Source organism: Euphorbia lathyris, chromosome 2, assembly GCF_963576675.1.
Source record: "Euphorbia lathyris chromosome 2, ddEupLath1.1, whole genome shotgun sequence".
In the NCBI taxonomy this organism is placed as follows: Eukaryota; Viridiplantae; Streptophyta; class Magnoliopsida; order Malpighiales; family Euphorbiaceae; genus Euphorbia; species Euphorbia lathyris.
The window spans coordinates 24,230,891-24,251,886 of record NC_088911.1 but is presented as its reverse complement, the minus strand read 5'-3'; the positions used below and the strand labels follow the sequence as shown (position 1 = coordinate 24,251,886).

The 20,996-nt window shown below is 36.7% G+C and overlaps 1 protein-coding gene and 1 non-coding gene across 3 annotated transcripts; one reads left to right on the top strand and one right to left on the bottom strand.

Moving 5' to 3' along the window:
* On the top strand, nt 1-11,948 carry LOC136217372 (uncharacterized). 2 transcript variants are annotated; one of them, XM_066003972.1, is made up of 20 exons: nt 876-999; nt 1,094-1,662; nt 2,089-2,400; nt 2,495-2,734; nt 2,855-2,975; nt 3,042-3,199; nt 3,330-3,960; nt 4,205-4,269; nt 4,398-4,499; nt 4,591-4,733; nt 5,073-5,128; nt 6,703-7,373; nt 7,448-7,638; nt 7,804-8,110; nt 9,016-9,303; nt 9,405-9,514; nt 10,282-10,612; nt 10,805-11,206; nt 11,370-11,586; nt 11,668-11,948. In XM_066003972.1, exons 2-20 carry the CDS (start codon nt 1,150-1,152, stop codon nt 11,691-11,693), a joined length of 4,884 nt encoding a protein of 1,627 aa, XP_065860044.1. In that variant the 5' UTR covers nt 876-999; nt 1,094-1,149; the 3' UTR covers nt 11,694-11,948. The 2 variants fall into 2 exon arrangements, with proteins under 2 accessions (XP_065860043.1, XP_065860044.1); XM_066003971.1 differs by having other exon boundaries at nt 1-1,662.
* Nucleotides 11,949-20,321: 8,373 nt separating this feature from the next.
* On the bottom strand, nt 20,322-20,428 carry LOC136221031 (small nucleolar RNA R71). Its single transcript, XR_010684823.1, has one exon. It is a non-coding gene; the product is annotated as a small nucleolar RNA R71 (small nucleolar RNA).
* Between the last annotated feature and the right edge of the window lie 568 nt (nt 20,429-20,996).

Below are 20,996 nucleotides of genomic sequence, written 5' to 3'. Positions count from 1 at the left end.
GGCAGCGGAGAGAAGAAAGCAGGCAGAAAGGCAAGTCAAAAACCGACTTTGCAAGCTAACGAGAAGAGAAGCAAACAGCAAAGTCTATCGTCTATGCAGAGAACAGAGATGATGGGATAATTCTTATTCTTCTTTCACAATATGACTATGAAACTCTCCACTGAACTTGACCTAGACTCCTTCCTCAGTTTGCACTCCGGCTCCGACGAAGATTCCACATCTGTTCCTCACCGCACGCTCGACGAGATTCTCAACCAGTCTGATTCTTCCACTTCACCTTCCCCTCCATCTTCCCCATTATCTCTGCAACTCCACCACCGTCGACTTTCTGATCTTCCTCTTCCCCAATCTGATGCTGTTTCGGACGATTCCACAGAATCCCTAAAGCTCACTCACTCTCAACTTTTTCCGGATAATCGCGCCAATTCCTTTGCCAGGGTTAATTCCGCTGGGTTTTCCGGGGATCCGATATGGAGGGTTCCTTCCTCTTCGAGACCATTGCCGTCTTTGTTCGGTGTGGTGAGATCGAATGCGAAGCCAGGTGCTGCTCTTGCAGCAGCTGCTGCAGCATCTCGATCAGTCCCTACCCCGCATGCTGCTGCGATCAAGTCCAGGAGAGCGGTCACTCTCAAGAAGGCTTTGGATACTGGAGAATTGAGTTCCCTTCTTGGTGATGATAATGAGACAGTTTCAAATTCATCCACTGGAGACTCTAATGGAATTGTTATTGAGAGAACTAGGTCAAATGGTAAATTGGCGGAGGAAGATGATAACGTTGGTGATTTTCAATCAGCTGTAGATAATGAAGTTTCTATAAGAAAAACAAATTTAGAGAGTACGAGTGAGGTTTTTTCTAATAAAGGTTTGGATGGTGAATTAGAAGCTCCACATGAAATTGAGGAACTGAGGCCCACTAGCGACGAGCAAGATCTGTTAAATACCGTTACATCAACTTCCAGTCAGAATGTTAGCTTGGATTTTGATGCTAGCTCGACAAATGTGGGTTTGAGTGAGAGAAAAAATGAAGTGATTTTAGCTGTTTCTGATGATGTCGATTCAAATTTTTTGTATTTGAATGATTCCTGTAAAATAGGTGCTACGGCCTCTTCTGGGGATCATGATGATGGGAAGATCCAGGTTCATTCCACAATGGTGTCCTTAGCAGAGGCAGATAATTTGGAGGACGGTATGGGGAGCTTTAAAGATGACGAGACAGGTCTTGCTGCTGCTGTTGATGACGAGACAAGTTCATTAAGTGACATTGCTGAGCTTGTGGAAGAGAGAATTGGGCAGCTGGAGAGTGAAAGGATTAGTAAAAGAGCCGAGAAGAAGCATAGGCCCACTATGAAGCCTCTTGAATTGGCAGAAGAACTTGAGAAAAAACAGGCTTCTACTGGTTTGCATTGGGAGGAGGGTGCAGCCGCTCAGCCAATGAAGCTTGAGGGTGTTCGTAGGGGGTCTACCACTTTGGGATATTTTGACATTGATGTTAGCAATACCATTACAAGGACTATTGGATCACAAGCATTTAGGCGAGATCATGGTTCCCCACAAGTCCTGGCAGTTCATCCTAACTACATTGCAGTGGGAATGTCAAAAGGTGTCATAGTAGTTGTCCCAAGTAGATACTCTCCTTATAATGTTGACAACATGGATGCAAAGGTGGCTTCACTTTGCCTGAATACTTTACTTTTTGGGGCTTCTCCAATCTGCTTGTTTTCAATTGCTGCTTTTGTCTTCTTTTTATCTTGGTTTTTTATTAATGAAAATAATAAATTGATGGTATATTCAATATACATTCTAAATGTTAATTAACTCTAGAAGTACTGAATTTTGCCGAGGAAGCATATAGTGGTTTTAGAAATACACTGTTTTTAAGAACCAGTGAATACTTCATGAATTATACCCCTCTACAAACCTAACTGGCACAGGAATAAATTTATTTTTTCAATAGTGGATGCCCAAACGATGTAGAGTTTCAGCATGAAAAATCATTGATCCGACAGTATCAAGTTTCAGCATTTAGGTTTCTTATTCATCATTAAAGGTAGTCAATATCATGTACTCAAACATCCTATGACTATACAGATGCTAATACTTGGTCTGCAAGGAGATAGATCACATGCACTTGTAACTTCCATGTGCTTCAATCAACAAGGTGACCTGCTCTTGGCTGGATACGGAGATGGTCACATTACTGTTTGGGATGTCCAGAGAGCAACAGCAGTGAAAGTTATAACAGGGGACCATACAGCACCAGTAGTACATGCATTATTCCTTGGCCAGGATTCTCAAGTTACTCGCCAATTTAAAGCAGTTACTGGTGATAGTAAGGGTCTGGTTCTTTTACATGCCTTCTCCGTAGTTCCCTTGCTTAACAGGTTCACCATCAAAACAACGGTAAAACATTACTTTTTGCTTGCACCTGTTCCTTCTTGGAATCCATGGTATATGATTGCCAAATCAATGACCTTTAGTTAATTGATTTTATTAGTGTCTTCTTGATGGACAAAAAACCGGCACTGTACTATCAGCTTCACCCCTCCTTTTTGATGAATCGTTCGGAGCTGCTTTGTCATCATCACAGGGAAATACTTCACTTACATCAGGCAGCATTAGTAACATGATGGGAGGAGTAGTTGGAGGAGATGCAGGATGGAAACTATTCAGTGAGGGCTCTTCTGTGATTGAAGAAGGTGTGGTCATACTCGTCACCCATCAAACTGCTCTGGTGGTATGAGGTCCTCCGATGATTGCACAAAACTGCATGTACCTTGTGCTATGAATTTGTTGATGCTTGTTTCTTTATTAATATTTATTAGTTCGAATTTGTTGAAACCTTCATTTATTACAGGTTAGGCTTACTCCCACTTTAAAAGTCTATGCACAACTCTCCAAACCAGATGGAGTTCGGGAGGGTTCCATGCCGTACACTGCATGGAAATGCACTATGCAATCATGCAGTTCATCATCAGGTAAGTTTTGACTGGATTTCTTTATCTACAAGTGGGATTTTGCCTAAAGAATTGACTTTGTTGCAGAAAATGCTACTGTGGATGCAGCAGAGCATGTTTCATTTCTTGCAATTGCATGGGACCGGAAAGTTCAAGTTGCAAAGTTGGTCAAATCAGAATTGAAAATATATGGAACTTGGTCAGTGGACAGTGCAGCCATAGGTGTGGTTTGGTTGGATGCTCATGTATGTTTTGAGTTTGTATTGCTGTATGTCATGCCAAGTGTTCCTTTTAAATTGTGTATTCAGTGTTATCCTTGTTTATGAGCTCAGTTTTTCTTCAAATGGAGGCTAATTTTGTTTCATGTTTGAGCAGATGCTGGTGGTCCTTACGTTGACTGGACAGCTTTATTTGTTTGCCAAGGATGGTACCATAATTCACCAGACTAGCGTAGCTGTTGATGGCTCAGGAGGTGATGATCTTGTTGCATATCATACCCACTTCATGAATATTTATGGGAATCCGGAGAAAGCCTATCACAATTGTCTAGCAATAAGAGGAGCTTCTTTATACATACTTGGACCAATGCATCTTATAGTTTCACGTCTTCTCCCATGGAAGGAACGGATACAAGTTCTTCGAAGAGCAGGGGATTGGATGGGTGCCTTGAATATGTCTATGACACTTTATGATGGCCAAGCTCATGGTGTTATTGACCTTCCGAGATCTGTAGATGCCGTACAAGAAACTGTAATGCCCTATCTGGTAGAGTTGTTATTGTCATATGTAGAGGAAGTATTTTCTTATATTTCAGTGGCTTTCTGTAACCAAATTGGAAAAGTGGAACAAGATGACTTGAAAAGTGGAAGCAGTTCTGTGCGCTCAGAAATAAAAGAACAGTTCTCTCGTGTTGGTGGGGTTGCTGTAGAGTTTTGTGTCCATATAAAACGGACTGATATCCTGTTTGATGAAATTTTCTCCAAGTTTGTGGCCATTCAACATAGAGGTACCCTTTTAGAACCCACATAAATTAATGAATAGGTATTGTTGAGATTCATGAAAGAGTGAGTTGTTAGAGTTGTATGTTTCACGTATAGTAATGCAATTCAAATGAGCATTTCTCAGAAGGCAGATATTATGGGTTGTGGAAATGTTCTGTTCCTCTATATTCATGAGACACTATTCTACAGTTTTGATCCCATATAGTTACCCTCTTGGGTGAGGCACTGAGAATTGCTTGATTTGTTTAGATACATTTTTGGAGCTTTTGGAGCCATACATATTGAAGGACATGCTCGGGTCCTTACCTCCTGAGGTATTGCTTAAGGCTAAATTTTTGGCTGCTTTCTTTTCCCAAGAAAAATATAATTAAGAGAGTACCCGTGGCTTTCTAACACATTGTAATTTGTCTTTTCTATTCTCTTCCTCTATCCTCCTTGAAAGATTATGCAAGCACTGGTAGAGCATTATAGCAGCAAAGGGTGGTTGCAGCGAGTAGAACAATGTGTTCTGCATATGGACATCTCTTCCTTGGATTTTAATCAGGTGTCTGTTATTCATGTTCTTCTTCAACTGGTGCAATTGTTTCTGTTTTTTCCTCCTAGAACAGTGAATCCTTATTGTAATTTCTCTTTAGGTTGTCAGGCTCTGCCGTGAACATGGATTATATGGTGCTTTGGTGTATCTATTCAATAAAGGATTGGATGATTTCAGAGCACCTTTAGAGGAATTATTAATAGTATCACGAAATAGTGCAAAAGAAAGTGCTGCTGCCCTCGGGTAAAATTTCCTGACATGTGTAACTGACTCTTAATGTTGCATGCTGAATGCTTGATACGTTCTCTTGGTAAAATGTGACTGATTTCGAAGCTTTTACTTTTTTTATTTAAAGTTGTATTGATGGATTTTTGTGTCAGGATATTTAATGAGGAACATTGTGAAGTGAATATAATAACTTTGAAGTTAAATCACAGGACTTTATCATCATAATTACATCTAAACAAAAGAATTAGATTACTTTTAGTATCATAGTCTGTCATGAAAATACCTTTTGACATTTGTATTTTTACCACTTCACTGGATCAGTTCCTCACCTTTTGCTACTCTACTCATTAACAGGTATAGAATGCTTGTTTATCTGAAGTATTGCTTTTCAGGTCTTGCCTTTCCACCAGGTATTCTTCCTGGTCATCATAGCTTTTATCCAATTCAAATATTAGCAGGGAATGCTTTTGCATGCAAGTTGCTAGTGTGTAAATTTTGAACAAACAAACCTGCAAATGACTGATTATACTCATGGTTGTCCTTTAAAAGATAGTATATGATTAAGTAGTTTATTGAGATTGAGCTTTGGATATTCTGAACTTCCTGGTAGTTTTTAATCACTCGACTGGTGTCAGATACTAGATAATCCTTGTTGTTTAAAAACTCCTTCTGTGATATCACATCAGCCATAACTACTTGGTTAGATGTGCTAATCGCGCTCACAATTCTATGCAATGTAGTTTAAACTTGGGAGGTGAAAGTGATGGTACAAGGGAAATAGGTTCTTGTTTGAAATTTATATGAACTTAGGTTTTATCGGAAGAATATGAATAAAACGAAGAATGATGTCTGGAACTTTTGTTATGTAATGCTACTGCTACAACCATGTCTCTGTGATGTTGGTAACTTATTCTAGTCCTACTTGGGTTTTAAGAGGGTAAGATAATTTTATGAGGAGAGAACAAAGATAACAAAGATTCGGCCAGTGGGCAGCTCTGAAGCATGGACACGCCATAGACCCAACGTATCGCGTGTCGGATACGTATCCGATACGGAAACGGCCGGAAACGCCTGGGACACGGTGTCGGGGCCATTTCCGTAATATCGGAAAGTTGGACACGCGTAACTGATACGCTTGTCCCAGAAAAAAAAACAAGCGATTCTTCAAATGTGAAAAAACAGCCGTTCAACTTCAATCACCGATCGTCGTTATTCCAAATAGATTTGGAGAGCCAGAAACTCCAAAGGACAGGGGGAATTAATGCCAGAAACTCCTAATTAATACAAAAACTCTCAAACTTCTCCATCCATCTATATAAATAGGGCTGCTAACAATCTTTCACAATTCATTCACATTCGTTTATATGTATTTATTTAGTTATATTACAAAAAATCATATATAAAAATATATTTTTAATATTTATAAATGTGCCCCAATATTTTTAATATTTACACGTGTCCCCCACGTATCCGTGTCCTGTGTTTTATAGAAATGACGTTTCCCGTATCCGTATCCTGTCGGATACCGTATCGGTGTCCGGGCAACATAGTTGGGCAGTTTTTCTGGTGAAATGAGCTAGAAAACTTTAAGCAAAGTGCTTGATAAAAATAATTCCTGAATACTAAATCTAGGTATTCCAGCCCTATTAATATCTTCCAGAGCCCTCATGAAACCAGATTTAGTCTTGAAGAAAAGTGTACTTCTTTGTGATACATCCAAAGCGTAAAGAATTATATGATATCTTTGAATTTTGTCTGCAACAGGAGCATTACTCAAACAGCTTGATGCTTGTTGCACAACTGTGTTGGTGAATTCATGCAATTATATTTATGACTTGAATATATCTGTTACCATATGTTTTTCACTAAATTTATTGTTTGACAATATGTACTTCAGCCTCAAGTCCTCAACAGCTCGATCGACCTTGAAGTTTCTGCATAGATTAAAAATTTGCTTTCTAACTTGATGAGCATCTATTTTCAGGACATGGAGCTCTTTCAGCTAAACGTTTGCCATCTGTTAGGACAGAACTTATTCAGTTTTTATTAGAGAATTCCAGTGCCCCGAATTCTCTAGTAGCTTCAAGATTGTCAGCAAGAGGAATGTATCTAAACTTGTATCATCTTTTAGAATTGGATACTGAAGCTACTTTGGATGTTCTGAGGTTGGCTTTTCTAGATGAAGGAAACCCAGCACCACAGGGCTCTTCAAATTTTAGTGCCAATGTACATATGGAGACTGAGCAAGAAAATGCTACACTCTTTGAAGTTGAGAATTTTCTGGCTCAAGATACTATAGATGCTCTTGTTAAAATCATTGAAGTAGATGTTTCTGAAGCAGCTGAAACTGCTACAGCTGATGATGATACTGGATCAGTTGAAGCATGGCCTTCAAAGAAAGACATGGGAAACGTGTTTGAATTCATTGCAGATCATGTTGCACGTAGAAAAGCTCATGTTCCAAGCAGTGTTCTGAGTAAAATTTTGGAGTATTTGACTTCGGACAGAATTTTCTCAGCAAGTAATCCTGAACATGTTGTCAAAACACTAAAACAGAGAGAGAAACAGATGCTCGCCCTTTTAGAAGTAGTGCCTGAGACTGAATGGAATTCAACTTATGTGTTAGATCTATGTGAGAAAGCGAGCTTTCACCAGGTATCTGCGCCCTATACAAATTTGTGACCCAGAGAGTTCTTTTTAATTTACATCATTTCTGATGTGGCTTTCAGGTTTGTGGTTTTATTTACACCATCAGAAGCCAGTATGTTGCTGCTCTTGATAGCTATATGAAAGATGTGGATGAACCAATACATACCTTTTGCTATATCAACAATACATTGCAGCAGCTCAGTATCACGGAGCAAAAAAGTTTTCTATCAGCTATCATGTCTAGAATTCCGGAGTTGGTTGTCTTATGCAGGTATTGCCTTTTCTTATTTTGAGATATGCCTTCTATCCCAATTATTCCTATGCCATTTCAAAGCAATCTTATTTTATGCCATCTTTCATTTTTCTATCTGCTGGATTTCTCTATTCTATGCCATTTTTCATTTTTCTCTAATCAATCTTTTATGATCTTCTGCAGAGAGGGAACATTTTTGTTGGTCATTGACCATTTTAGTAGCTACACTGCACAAATTCTCTCTGAACTACATTCTCATCCAAAAAGCCTTTTTCTCTATTTGAAGACTGTTATTGAGGTTTACCTGTCTGGAACCCTAGACTTTTCGGGTTTAAATAAGGATGATATACTAGATACTTTTAGTGGAAGAAAAGTGAAACAGGAATTGACAGGGCTTCAAGCATACTTGGAAAGAATCTCTGAGTTTCCTAAGTTCATACGGAATAATCCTGTCCATGTGACTGATGATATGATAGAGCTTTATATGGAGGTGAGTTCATGTAAAGAAAATCTGTCACAAAGACTAATCAAAGTTTGCTTTGTTCTGTCTTGTGATGCAGCTCACATCGACATGAAAAGCAAACTTGCAAAAATACGCTCAAATGTTAGAAGGAAAAAGAAAAATACCTGTTTTTCCAATTATATTCTGTCCATTTAGTTTCATCAAGCTTGGTCCAAATTATATCACTCGATATTTATTTTATTTTTACTGAAACAGCATTTCTGTTAAAAAAAAAAAATTCTAGTAATTATTTGAAGAAATATTAATTTATTTTGAAGGAAACAATTTAGAAACTACAGTTGCATTCACATGGACCCTAATGACCACGTAAATTTGGTCATTCACCGTTAGATCTAGGCTGATTAAAATTCTAAGGTGGAGATTCAAAACATCCTAAGGCTTATATTTAATCAGCCTAGATCTAACGGTGAATGACCAAATTTACGTGGTCATTAGGGTCCATGTGAACGCAACTGTTAGAAACTAATGTCAATTTGCTATTAGTGTTGCAAAGAAAGAAAAATCATAGTCATGTTGCTAGTTTAGGTACTTTTGTATGCTTGACACCTATGTAATAGTTTTAAGATAATTGGCTAAACTTGTTGATAAATGTTATAGATCAGAATACTAATTGATAAAAATAAAAGAATTGGAATGTACCTGGAAAAAAAGAAAAAAGAAAAGTCCAGCATTGGAATTAAGTTCTCGAGGGGCTTGAATTTAGCTTTCTCATTTGTGTGTGCTTAAGGGGTTTATTTCAGTATGTGCCTTGCTGTTATAACTAATGTTTACGTTTTTGTGCTTTTTTTTTTTTAATTATTAAGATACCCTCTGAAAACTGTCTCATCCTTTACAAATACTAGATTCTAAATATTTGTATTATCTTTCTGCAGTTATTGTGCCAATATGAGCGAAATTCCGTACTCAAATTCCTAGAAACTTTTGATAGCTACCGGGTAGAACACTGTTTACGCCTTTGCCAGGAATATGGAATAACAGACGCTGCTGCATTTTTATTGGAGAGAGTTGGTGATGTAGGAAGCGCTCTTTTACTTATAATTACTGCCCTCAACGATAAATTCCCTGACCTTGATACAGCTGTGGAAAATGTTATTTCAACTATGGCTTTACATGGCTCTACTGGCATTGACCTTTACAACACTGTTTCACAAAGAATTGAGGTCTGCAGATCGCTTTACATGGTTTAGCTTTAATTTTCTCTAATATTGCTTATTGTGGAGTCCTTGGAAAGTCTATTCATTTTCCGATCTTTATTCCACAGGTTGATGACATCCGGAATATATTGAATGCCTGCATCGGATTGTGTCAGCGGAACACCCCTCGTTTGCAACCTGAAGAGTCAGAGACACTCTGGTTCAGATTACTTGACTCGTAAGTTATAACAGTGTCTGGTTTCTAGCAAACTTTGAATGTTATCATTTCTTTTACATAAAATCTAAGTGGCTTTTAATAGACAAGTAGAGATTATTGTGGTAAAATTTGACTAGTATAACAATCAGTAGGTTCTCATTTTTGAAAGAAGAAATTATTTAAAGTTTCTTCCGGGCTCTCATTTTTATTATTTCTGACTTTGATGTTTTCCAGTTAATTTAGCAGATTGGCATGCTTAGAAACTCAATCTCTAAATGGAATACTTTGTTCTTAAAGAGAAAATTTTGTTGGATGAATCACTGTTTAAACGCTGAAGTCCTTGATTTTTGCTAAGCTCTAGAGCTTAAAGGGACTTTTTAATATCTTCCGCTTCCGTAGTACTTTCAAGAACTCGATGCACCTGCACTAACATCTGTTCTATTTGATGGAATTTGACATATATGCTTAAGGAACAACTGATGCTCTGCTGGATAAATCTCCAGTGTTCTGATTTAGTTTTCCCATCAGTGATTATGATATTTCATTTTTTTTTTCTTGATTATGTGTGATATATTTTTTTCCTTTCAGAAACAACCATACTTACATCAAGAAAATGTGTGCATGCTCATTAAGGATCATGTTCGTACTTTTTATATGCATTGGGTTCTAAAATACATAGATCTCCAATCTCCATGCATAACTGCACCTTGAGGTTCTTGCATTGTCACGGATTCACATGTGTTGTGGTCGTCTTTCCTGATGCTGACAATCCCCGAAAACTAATACAGGTTTTGCTCACCTCTGATGGACTCGTATGCTGATAAAAGGCTATCAAAAGGGGATAATCATGTTGGAAAGCTAGATGGTACATTGGGTGACCAGGCAAATGAAGATGCTGTCATCAAGTGGAAAATCTCCAAGTCCCACAAAGGTGCCCATATACTGAGGAAATTGTTCTCCCAGTTCATCAAAGAGATTGTTGAAGGAATGATAGGATACGTTCGCCTTCCAACAATCATGTCAAAACTCCTCTCTGATAATGGCAGCCAGGAATTTGGTGACTTCAAAATTACGATATTGGGGATGCTTGGAACTTATGGCTTTGAGAGGAGAATTCTGGTAATAGTTTTGGTCATTGAATTTGCTTTATATCCTTCTTTTGGAAATTTTCCTATATGTGGGGTTCTTTTTATTTTTATTTTTATTTTTGCTGTTTATATGCTGTAAAAGTTTACTGGCGTCTGTTTTTGGTACTCCTTTTGTGTTGTAAATTACTAATAATTGATTCAAATTATTTACTCTGTTGCTTAGGATACCGCCAAGTCCTTGATAGAAGACGATTCGTTCTATACCATGAGTTTACTCAAGAAGGGTGCATCTCATGGGTATGCCCCTCGGAGTCTGATGTGTTGTATATGTACCTGCCTTCTCACCAAAGATTCCCCTAGTTTTCAGATCCGAATTTTCAATTGCGGCCATGCAACTCATCTTCAATGTGAATATGAAAGCGAGTCAAGTAAAGGTTCGTTGTCAGGTTGCCCACTTTGTATGCCTAAGAAGAACACTCAGAGACCTAGAAATAAATCAGTCCAGCCTGAGAATGGGTTAGTAAATAAAGTTCCATCAAGATACAAAAGAGCACAAGGAACTGCCACTTTACATCCATATGAAGATTCATTAGACAGTTCATATGGCCTGCAACACATATCACGGGTAAGTCACTGCCTTATTTTATTGCTGATATCAAATAATAATAGGAATTCGAAACATAGACTGCAACTCTTTATGCCGAATTCCTATTGACATTGTAGTAGCTTAAAAGAAAATATAAAGCTAGATAATGGTAATTAACCTAAAGAGTACTTGGATACTGCAGTTTGAGATCTTGACTAGCCTACAGAAAGACCGGAGATTAGTCCAGATAGAAAATATTCCTCAGTTGAGGCTTGCTCCGCCAGCTGTTTATCATGAAAGGATAAAGAAAGGACATGAGCTTTTGGCCGGGGAGAGTAGCAGTAGTATAGCGAAAGTTGAAAAATCGAGCAAAGCAAGGGCATCGTCTCGCCGTTTCCAATTTAAATCAAGTATATTTGGTGAGTGTATCCCTTGATGTTAAAGTTTGTTTCACCCAAAATTCTCCAATTTAACACCTGCATTGCATCATTTTTTGGTAGGCAAAGAGAGAACAAGCAGACGGTGACACCAGTCTCTTACGGGTTTAAAATGGTAGAAATTTCTACCTCAGCTACTTTGAATTTGCTGAGTTTTTTACCCTACCTCAGCAATTCAGTTTTTATGTACAGAATGTAACTTAATATATCATTTTTGATGTCCATATTGATAATATCATATACACCATGTACGTATAACAGTCTGTATCTTTTTAATACGCTACAGGAAAGTTAGAGTAATTAATTGAAGGAATAAATGATAATCATCTCCTTTTTCAAACCTAGTAATTCTAATGTGATTGTTTATATTGCCAAGAATGATACATAATTTTGTTTTTTAGGTATTTTATTTGCGCTTTTCTAATTTGCTATTTACTTCCAACTTCCAAATCGTTTGTTCTTTTTCTTTATCTTTCATTGATTGTTTGAAAATTTCTGTTTTACTTCTCTTTTGCTCCTCATTTCCTTTTCTTTTCTAATTCTGAAACTATACTTCGCTCTATAGTGCATATAAATTCTGCTTTAGTAGGGTTTCGTGTCCGTTTCTGATACTTTTTACATGCATTATTTGATAACATATCAGGAAATTCCGTTATAATGGATCTGATCAATATTGTTGGTGGATTCAGGATGTGCTTCCCAAGATAAAGTTTCGTAGATAAGATAGGAATGATTTTCGTGAATGTTCTGCAAAACGAACTTTGGTTGGATTCTCAACAAAAGATCTTTCGATGTTATGCTCAAGTCAACTGTAAAGAGAAAGTAAGAATTCTTTACTTACTTTTAGAGAGAGATTAGATAATACCTTGTGGAAGGAGTTTGGATTTCTCTATATAGGAGTGGGGCTCCTAGTCTAACAAAAGAAAACTAACTCCATATTTAATAAGAAAAAGATACCGAACAAGTTGACATTCCTTATCGTGGGACGCTATTTATACGTGCTGAAGATTCCTAATTAGGAGAAAATTTCTTATTTTGGTACGATAAAGAAGGGAGTTTCTAGAAGCCTAGATGTGACATCTAACTCAACGTAAAGGGGAGATTTTGGCTTGTTGAAATCGAATCTCAATATTTACTTATGTTATCTGAAACTTCATTTTAAACCGAGTTTAACTTTTTACGGATAGAGCAGGTTGCTAATGCTTATGTTTCCCCAAAAGGTTTAATATTTGCTAATAAGTTTTCTATCAAACGGTAAATCTATGATTGGGAGTTCATTCAAGGAGTTTGTTCGCATCCGTTCTCTTTCCCTAAACATGAAGTGTTGCTATTAACTATGATGTTAATGCAAGCATGTATTGGGGTGAATATGCTTCCCAATCATGAACAAACATGTCATCTTGAACATAGAGTGCCATGAAACGAATTGAACTAAAAGGTTAAGTTGATACTTAAAAGTTCAATTCATTTTAATATTTGACACACTTTACGCGAATGCTCACTGAGCTTAAAGCGTGCACAACACATGTTCATATTATCATATCCTGAAATTAAATCAACAAATGAGCTTGTTAGGAATCAAACTCTTGATTACTTGGTTAAAGAGACTTCGACACCATATACTGGAACTGGTTAAACTAAAAGTTTAAGCTGATATTTAAAAACCAATTCGTATTAACATCTGACATAGAAAAATGGCTATTACTAACATTCATATAAGGGGGAAGTTCTCAAGTGGCTACTATTGTTTTTATTTGTGTGTTTCGAGATTCTAAGTATCTTCTTTCTTCCAATCTCCTTTCTTTAGAAGTCATCATTTTCCCAATGTAAAATTTTCTCAACGATCACCTGAAAACAACATCGATCCATGGAAAAGGTTTTCTTTCTAGAGAATTCAAAGGAGTTATGGCCAAAGTTAAAGAGACTTTGTCAGAACATGGTTATCTCATCCATATCTCTTGAAATCCTATGTAAGATACTTCAGGAACTTCTCAAAGCATGCCATCTGACCCCACCTTCCCTCGCCACCCTAGAACAAGTAGAAGTTCTGAGGGTAGATCTCACTGCACGGGATGCAATATCAACGACCTCACTAGTTAACATGACTCACATGACTTACGATTTTCCCTGTTTGTCCCAATGCACCATCATATATCCTCGTCTTGAAGAGATGGTGGACAGAGCTCTTGATGGACATTTTTCCTTGTACAATTACCAAATCTTGGTGGATTCACTTAACCCATGTCTAGCACCATATCTTCCATTCTCAATCACTTCAACATATACATCATAACGCATGGAGAGAGTATTCCATTTCTTTGCCCATCCGGGTAGGCAGGGGCGGAGCCAGCCCAGGGTTCGGGGGGCCGGAGCCCCCTCGGCCATCGGCTCCGTCCCTGAGTACGGATCGATTTTTCCCATGTAGCCCCCTCCAAAATTAGTATATATTGACTCTACGTAGTATTATTTGAATGTTTAAAGGTAGATGGGATGATTAAGGATGCATACTCCTATTTGAGATGTCCTATTTGAAAATTTACCCTCAACCGCTCGACTAAAATTAGCCCCTCCAATTTTAAATTCCTAGCTCCGCCACTGCGGGTAGGAAGGATACAGAGGATCATTTGTCTTTCTATAAGAATGAGGATTATCGGTTTTTTGGTTACTCGTCTACACTATTGATGGGCCGTACCACCAAGTTCTTCTTTATAAAAGAGAATGATAACACGGATTTTCAAATTCAATGGAACCTTAAACAGATCTAACAATTTTTGGAAGGAGAAACTGACCAGGGCAGAACGATAATCAATCACCGAATTATTAACTATATCCGCCTCTCAATAAAGTTTGGATTTTGCAAATGAGCCATATCTGAACCATCTTTCCTGGCAGAGTGGGATCCCATAGGGTAGAGATATCACTTTTACAAAGAATCCGAATATTGAGTTAAGTATCCTTTATTCTTCTACTGATAGGGTTTTGATATGTCTACTGTAATGCCTCCATCTAATTCGGAGCTAGATATGCTAAGAGCCAAGTACAACTTTCAGGAGATATAATGCATACAATTTTTTAATGCACCTCTTGTTTTTGTCGCATGTATTTTGATTTGATTGATAAAAATTCTTTCTTTTTATATCCGGGTGAAGTTTTCTACTCCATAAATATATGGTTCTAATAACTTTTTTACTCTCATTTTTAACAACTTTAATCGCGTATGTCCTAGACACCCTAAATTGTCCCAACTTATTTTGCAATATAGAGTTTTGAGATATTGTGAACCTTGGTGGTCCCTTTTGAGACTCTATCTAGACACTCCATATTCCGTAAAATATGATTCTTGTGTGGTCTTTGAACTCTATCTGAAAACTTTAAATTCTACAAAAGACGGATATGTGCACATGTGCTATAGTGGGTTTTGGCCCAACTTGACCATTCATATTTAGGATATGTTCTTTTTCTATCAAGTGTTGAAGGTACATCTACCTTATCCAAAGAGTCTTTTTTATAGTATGCTTAAGACTGTTTTTGGCTTAATGTCAGATTCAAAGTAAAAAATGCAATGCAAGTATTTGAAAGAAATTGCTTTGGGATAAAGTGCAAGCCATCAATAATTTTACCCTTAATATAAAAAATGATGAAATTTTAACGTTAGTAGCCAAAAACAATTCTATCCTTAACGTTGGCTAAGTTGGAATGATTAGAGAAATAATGCGTTTTCTCAATCATGAATCTTATCATCTATATTTTATATTTGTGTCATTTTATCACTTGTTAATAAATGATCACAAATATATTAATACACATGAAAAAAATTAAAAAATTATAATATATTTTATACGAGTTGGATAAAAAAATTCAAATATTTCGTTGAATTTTTAAAAATATTAATTCCTAATTCTATTGTTAAACCACAAAATATATATATATTTTTTAAAACCAACTAATATGCAACTGGTGTAGAATAAGGAACAAAATATATGTGTTTTATAATGATGTCTAAAATTGGCTCAACTTGCCAATGTTAGGAGTAGAATTGCTCATGACTGCCAACGTTAAGGGTAAAATAACACCATTTTAGACGTTAGAGTAAAACTGCTCATAGCTGTCAATGTTAGAGGTATTTTGTACTTATCCCAATCTATTTTATTTATCTGAATTCAAGATATATCAAAGTATATAACATGTCTATTATATCTTCTCATAATACTTGCGAAGGTTCAGAAGGTTCCAAGTTTCAGACATGTTGTGTCCTTCCATATGTCTTAGAGCTTGAATGTACTCGAACCCATGACTTTAGTGACTCGGTATGGTCCTTGTCAGCTAGAGCCAAGTTTACCCTTCCCTTCTTTAAACCATGAGGCTTTATTATTGCAGGGAACGAGGTATTTTTCTTGCAAAAGAGTTATCTTGACCTTCTTATCGTGGTATGCAGCTATTTTTTGCTTATATGTTTTCATGACCAAATAGGCCTTATCCCTTCTACTCTCGAGACTGTCCAAATGTTGTTGCATGTTTAATGTGTTCTACGCATCACTGTAATATGTAACTCTATCACTTGGTGCCCCTATCTTTACTAGAATCACAACTTCCACCCCATAAATTAGAGCGAAGGGAGTTTCTCTAATTGTTGTTCTTAGAGTGGTTCTATAAGCCTATAACATATTGTATAAGTAGAGAAAAGCCATATAGTATAGATGGGTTTCTGATTGGTTATGGAAAAGTGAGATACATTGGCATGGAATTGGCAGTTGTGACACATTATACTAGTTGTTTAGCGTCATTGTCCATGTCTATATAGTAGTGTCCAGAGAGCATTGCCTTTCAGATTAAAGACTGGGCACCTTTATGTGACTTACATATTCATTCTTGGAGATCTTTCAACATATATTTCTCAGTTCTAGAGGATATGTATTTCAAATAAGGACGTCTAAATGTCCCCATATATAACTATACAAGATGAAGTTCCTAGACACCCTTCGTACAATCTAGCCATCTTCTGCCGTATTCTCGGGAAAAGTTCCATTTATCAAGTATTCTTGAATATGGGTCTTTCTGTCCTCTTCTACTTCTTGGGCCAACATTATCTTTTAGACTTATATCCTAGGGACGATTTGGATTTTGAATGGGCAAGCCAGGCACTTCCATCCATCTGCTGGCTGTGGATTTGGCCAATCTATCTACCTCCACATTTTTTCCCTTGGTATGGTCACAACCTCCCATTTGGTACCTTAGTTTTATTAATTATAGAGAAATTCCTTTACCTCTTCAAGGTACCAAACCATAGATGCATCTTTTGTTTCATAGTTATTATTAATATGGTTCACAAACAACCGAGAATCACTAAAAATTTATGCTTTCTCTAGCCTCATTCTCCTAGGATATGTATACCTCGGATGATGGCCTCATATTCAGTTGCATTGTTAGTTATGGGGAAGTCTAGTTTAATGACATAGAGAATTCTAATAACTGATGGACCTGGAATTCAGATCCCAATATTGACTCCTTATGTAGAGTATACCCCATCTACGAACTTTTCCCAGCCTCTTGTTGCACTAGGATTTTCGGTGATCTTTCCTATAAAATCAAGCAAAAACTCAGCTAAAACTTGACTTTTGGTTATTGTATGATGTTCATACCTTATGTCAAATTCTCTCAGTTTTCCTTCCTATTCAGCAACCCAACTATATGTTCCTAGCCTAAAAAACACCTTTCGCAAGCGAAAAGTAGTTCTGAATACTATAGTGTGTGCTTGAAAGTAAGGCCTCAACCGAATAGAAGTTGTTAATACAACTAGAGCCTTTTTCTCTATCTTTGGGTGTTGGAGTTTCACACTCATTAATATATTGTTGGTATAATAGACTGAATATTGCTAGCCGTCTATTTCCCTCACCATAATTGAGCATACCATCACATCAATAGCTAATAGGTAGAGGTGTAAGGTTTCTTTATTTTCTAGGCAGTTAAACAGATTGTACCTGAAATTTGTAAGTCATTTTTAAATCTATTCTAGGGAGAACTAGATGTTGAAATATAAAAGTAAGTTTTAAAACATTTTCTGAAGTTTCCAATATTTTTATAATCACCACATTTGGACTCCAAATGAAAGAGTTATTATGCAAACAATGGATATATGTCGTTTTACTCATTATTCAAGTTTAAGCTGGAAAGTCGACTCTTTTATTTATTAAAATCCAGTCCCAAGGTTATTAGTTTATATTTACCCCTATGTCTTAAGTTTCAAAAGAAATTGGAATTACTTAAAATTTAATCGTGAGGCATTGGTTCTGACTCGTAGACATCTATGATGATGTCTTACCGTCATATCTAATTCTATTTTGGATTGGATATGACAGAAAGTCAACATTCAACATTCCTTATTGTGTGATGCTATCTATGCAGGTTAAAGACTTCTAATTAGGATAAAATTTCTTATTTCGGCAGAATAAGGAATGAATCTTCTAGAAATCCGGATGTGACATCTGACTCGGCATAAAGGGAGATTCCAATCTGCTCAAGTCTAATTGTTAAGCCCAAAATATACCTAAAATATCATTAATATTTACATCAGTTTTGCTACGAATTCATGCTATTTATACCTGTTTAGAATACTTTTACTTTCGAATATGTTTCTTTCTTGTAAGGTACCTAAATATTTGGTAAAATCCAAATAGGAACGAAAAGAGGTTAAAAACAGAATAAAACCCCTACAAAAGGAGTCAAAGACGACGAAGATCAAACACGCCAAAACGAGGACGAGGACGAAGTCAAAGACAACGGAAATTACTCCGTGTCGCGACCGAGAATCCTCCATTCTCGGTCGCGACATGCGTCGTCAGCTTCTCCCCTTGACATTTCGAAGGCTAAAATATTTGCTCCCCCATTCTCGGCCGAGAATTTACATTCTCGGCAAGTTCAGAAATTCCTAGAGACCTATTCATACATATTCGTTTTCGATGAAAAGCGTTCGTTCGGGTGGATAGAAACGTCTCTTCGCAGAGGATACGACCCTTCACAACGGACACGACACTTCAATCACGACTCTTCAACATCTATAAATAAAGAGTTGATGGAGAGTTGGAGATATAGAAAATTGAGGAGAAGATTAGTATAGAATTAATGCAGAAATTCTGAGTCAAGCGATTCAGAGTTAGAAGTTCGATTCTGTAAAAAGCAATATGATGTACACACATTGTTTATTAAATAATTACAAACACAGTAGCGTTTAGATTTGTTCATATTAGTTTACATTTTGGTAGTAGCCGACCGTATCTCTATTACGAAGTTACAGCGAGAAGATTTAGTAGAGGATCTGCCCCGGAGTCTGACAAACTCTAATGAAACCCAAGGAAAGGATTGACAACCCGTTCACTTGCAAGTCGTCGAAAGTTTCCATGCTTCTTGTTCTCTGTAAACTTGTATCAAATTCATATTTCATCTAATAAAGTTCATTTTATTTGATAGATTTTTATGTAGCACTTTGGTAAATGATCTGAAGTGAGTTCTGGTGTTTTCATTAAAACGTAGTTGAATTCAAAATCTTTACAAGGAAACTTTGTTGAACACTTAGGCAAATTGATATCATTAGTAGAGTATCAATTTGGTTAAGGTAGCAATCTAACCCGACCGTAGGAGGATTGACTGCAGTTCAAAGCCTTAAAATTAGAGGAATCGACGTTTATTTCATTGTTATAATTTATACAAAGTTTAAAGTTGTTTTCTTTGCTTAATGCAAACGAATACATTTGTTTACTTTTCTAAAGAACTAAACGTTTCTGTTTTGTAAATTTATCCTTAAATCAGAAGTGATTTCTAACATTCGTTATACTCTAATCTAATTCTTACTCTAGCGATTTCAAAACCAAATCCAATTAAACGATTTTCCATATTATAAACCTTAAAAGTAAATCTAACTGATTCAAAATAAGTTTTTGTTAAAAAGCGTTCCCTGTGAGATCGATATCTTTTATTACTACAAGCGTATACCGTGCACTTGCGGAAATCGCTCAACAAGTTTTTGGCGCTGTTGCCGGGGAACGCCAAAATTTTTGACAAAAATTTAGATTTTTCATGTTTTAATTCGAATCTAGGTTTATTTATACTTATTCAAACTTTTATATTTTATTTATTTCAAATTACTAACATATTTATTTTTCAAAATTCTGTTTTGAAGGTAGTTTCGGTTCGTGCGAAATTTCAAGTTCATGCGCAGTTCTCGAAGTTCTGGCATTCCACCAAAACCGCTCGACCCAGAAATTGAAAAAATGGTTAAAAAGAACAAGAAAGACAAGAAAAACAAAAACAAAAACAAGACCCCAATAAAAACCAGAGTTACTGAGCCAGAAATTATGGCTACACTTATGGATTACGCTAGGCCAGGAGTGGCCGGTGTAACAAACAACATAGTTAGACCCCAAATAAATGCAAACCAATTTGAAATTAAGCCAGCATTGCTTAATATGTTACAAAATAACGTAACATTTTTCGGGTTGCCTAACGAAAATCCTAACACCCATTTGACAAATTTCTTAGAAATTTGTGACACTTTTAAAATAACAGATGTGACTGCGGAAGCAATCAAACTTCGCCTTTTTCCTTTTACTTTGAAGGATCGAGCCAAAGAATGGTTAACTTCTATGCCAGCCGCAACGTTTGAAACTTGGGAGCAATTAGTCCAAGCGTTTTTATCAAAATATTTTCCTTTAGCAAAAACCGCAAGAGTCATAAAAGAGTTAACATCTTTTTCCCAAAATGATAATGAAACTCTTTATGAGGCTTGGGAACGTTTTAAAGAACTTCAACGTTTATGCCCACACCACCAATTGCCCGCTGAACTTTTAATGCAAACATTTTATAATGGATTGAATCCTACAACTAGAGGTTCATTAGATGCTATGTCTGGAGGGTTATTCATGAAGAAAACATCGGCCCAAGCAAGATAACTTTTGGAGGAAATGGCAATCAACAGTAGTATGTGGCCCGCGGAGCGTGGACATATACCAGTGGCGAAACCATCATCCTCAACTACATTATCAGTTAAAGGTATAGTGAATCTTGATCCGGTTGCGATGTTGCAAGCCCAATTTTCTGCCTTATCGCACAAAATTGATAGGTTTATGGCACCGTGCGATCCTAATGGTAAGCCAATCCAAACGGATGTGGATTATGAAGGTATGAGCGAAATTGAACAGGTAAATTTTGTCCAAGGGCAAAACCAAACTACTAACCCTTATTCCAATACATATAATCCTGGATGGAGAAATCATCCTAACTTTAACTGGAGAGATAATAATAATAATACAAATGCTAATCAAAATCATACCACTAATTATCAAAATCAATCAAGAGATACGATTAGCACTTTATCTTCTAAGATCGACAAATTTATTGAT

What these genes read in the sequence shown, in the direction of transcription:
- LOC136217372 (XM_066003971.1), top strand. Translation starts at nt 142, where the DNA reads ATGACTATGAAACTCTCCACTGAACTTGACCTAGACTCCTTCCTCAGT. An exon ending in TTGACAACATGGATGCAAAG is followed by an intron (nt 1,663 to 2,088) that starts GTGGCTTCACTT and finishes ATGACTATACAG; the next exon opens with ATGCTAATACTTGGTCTGCA. An exon ending in GCTTTGAGAGGAGAATTCTG is followed by an intron (nt 10,613 to 10,804) that starts GTAATAGTTTTG and finishes TCTGTTGCTTAG; the next exon opens with GATACCGCCAAGTCCTTGAT.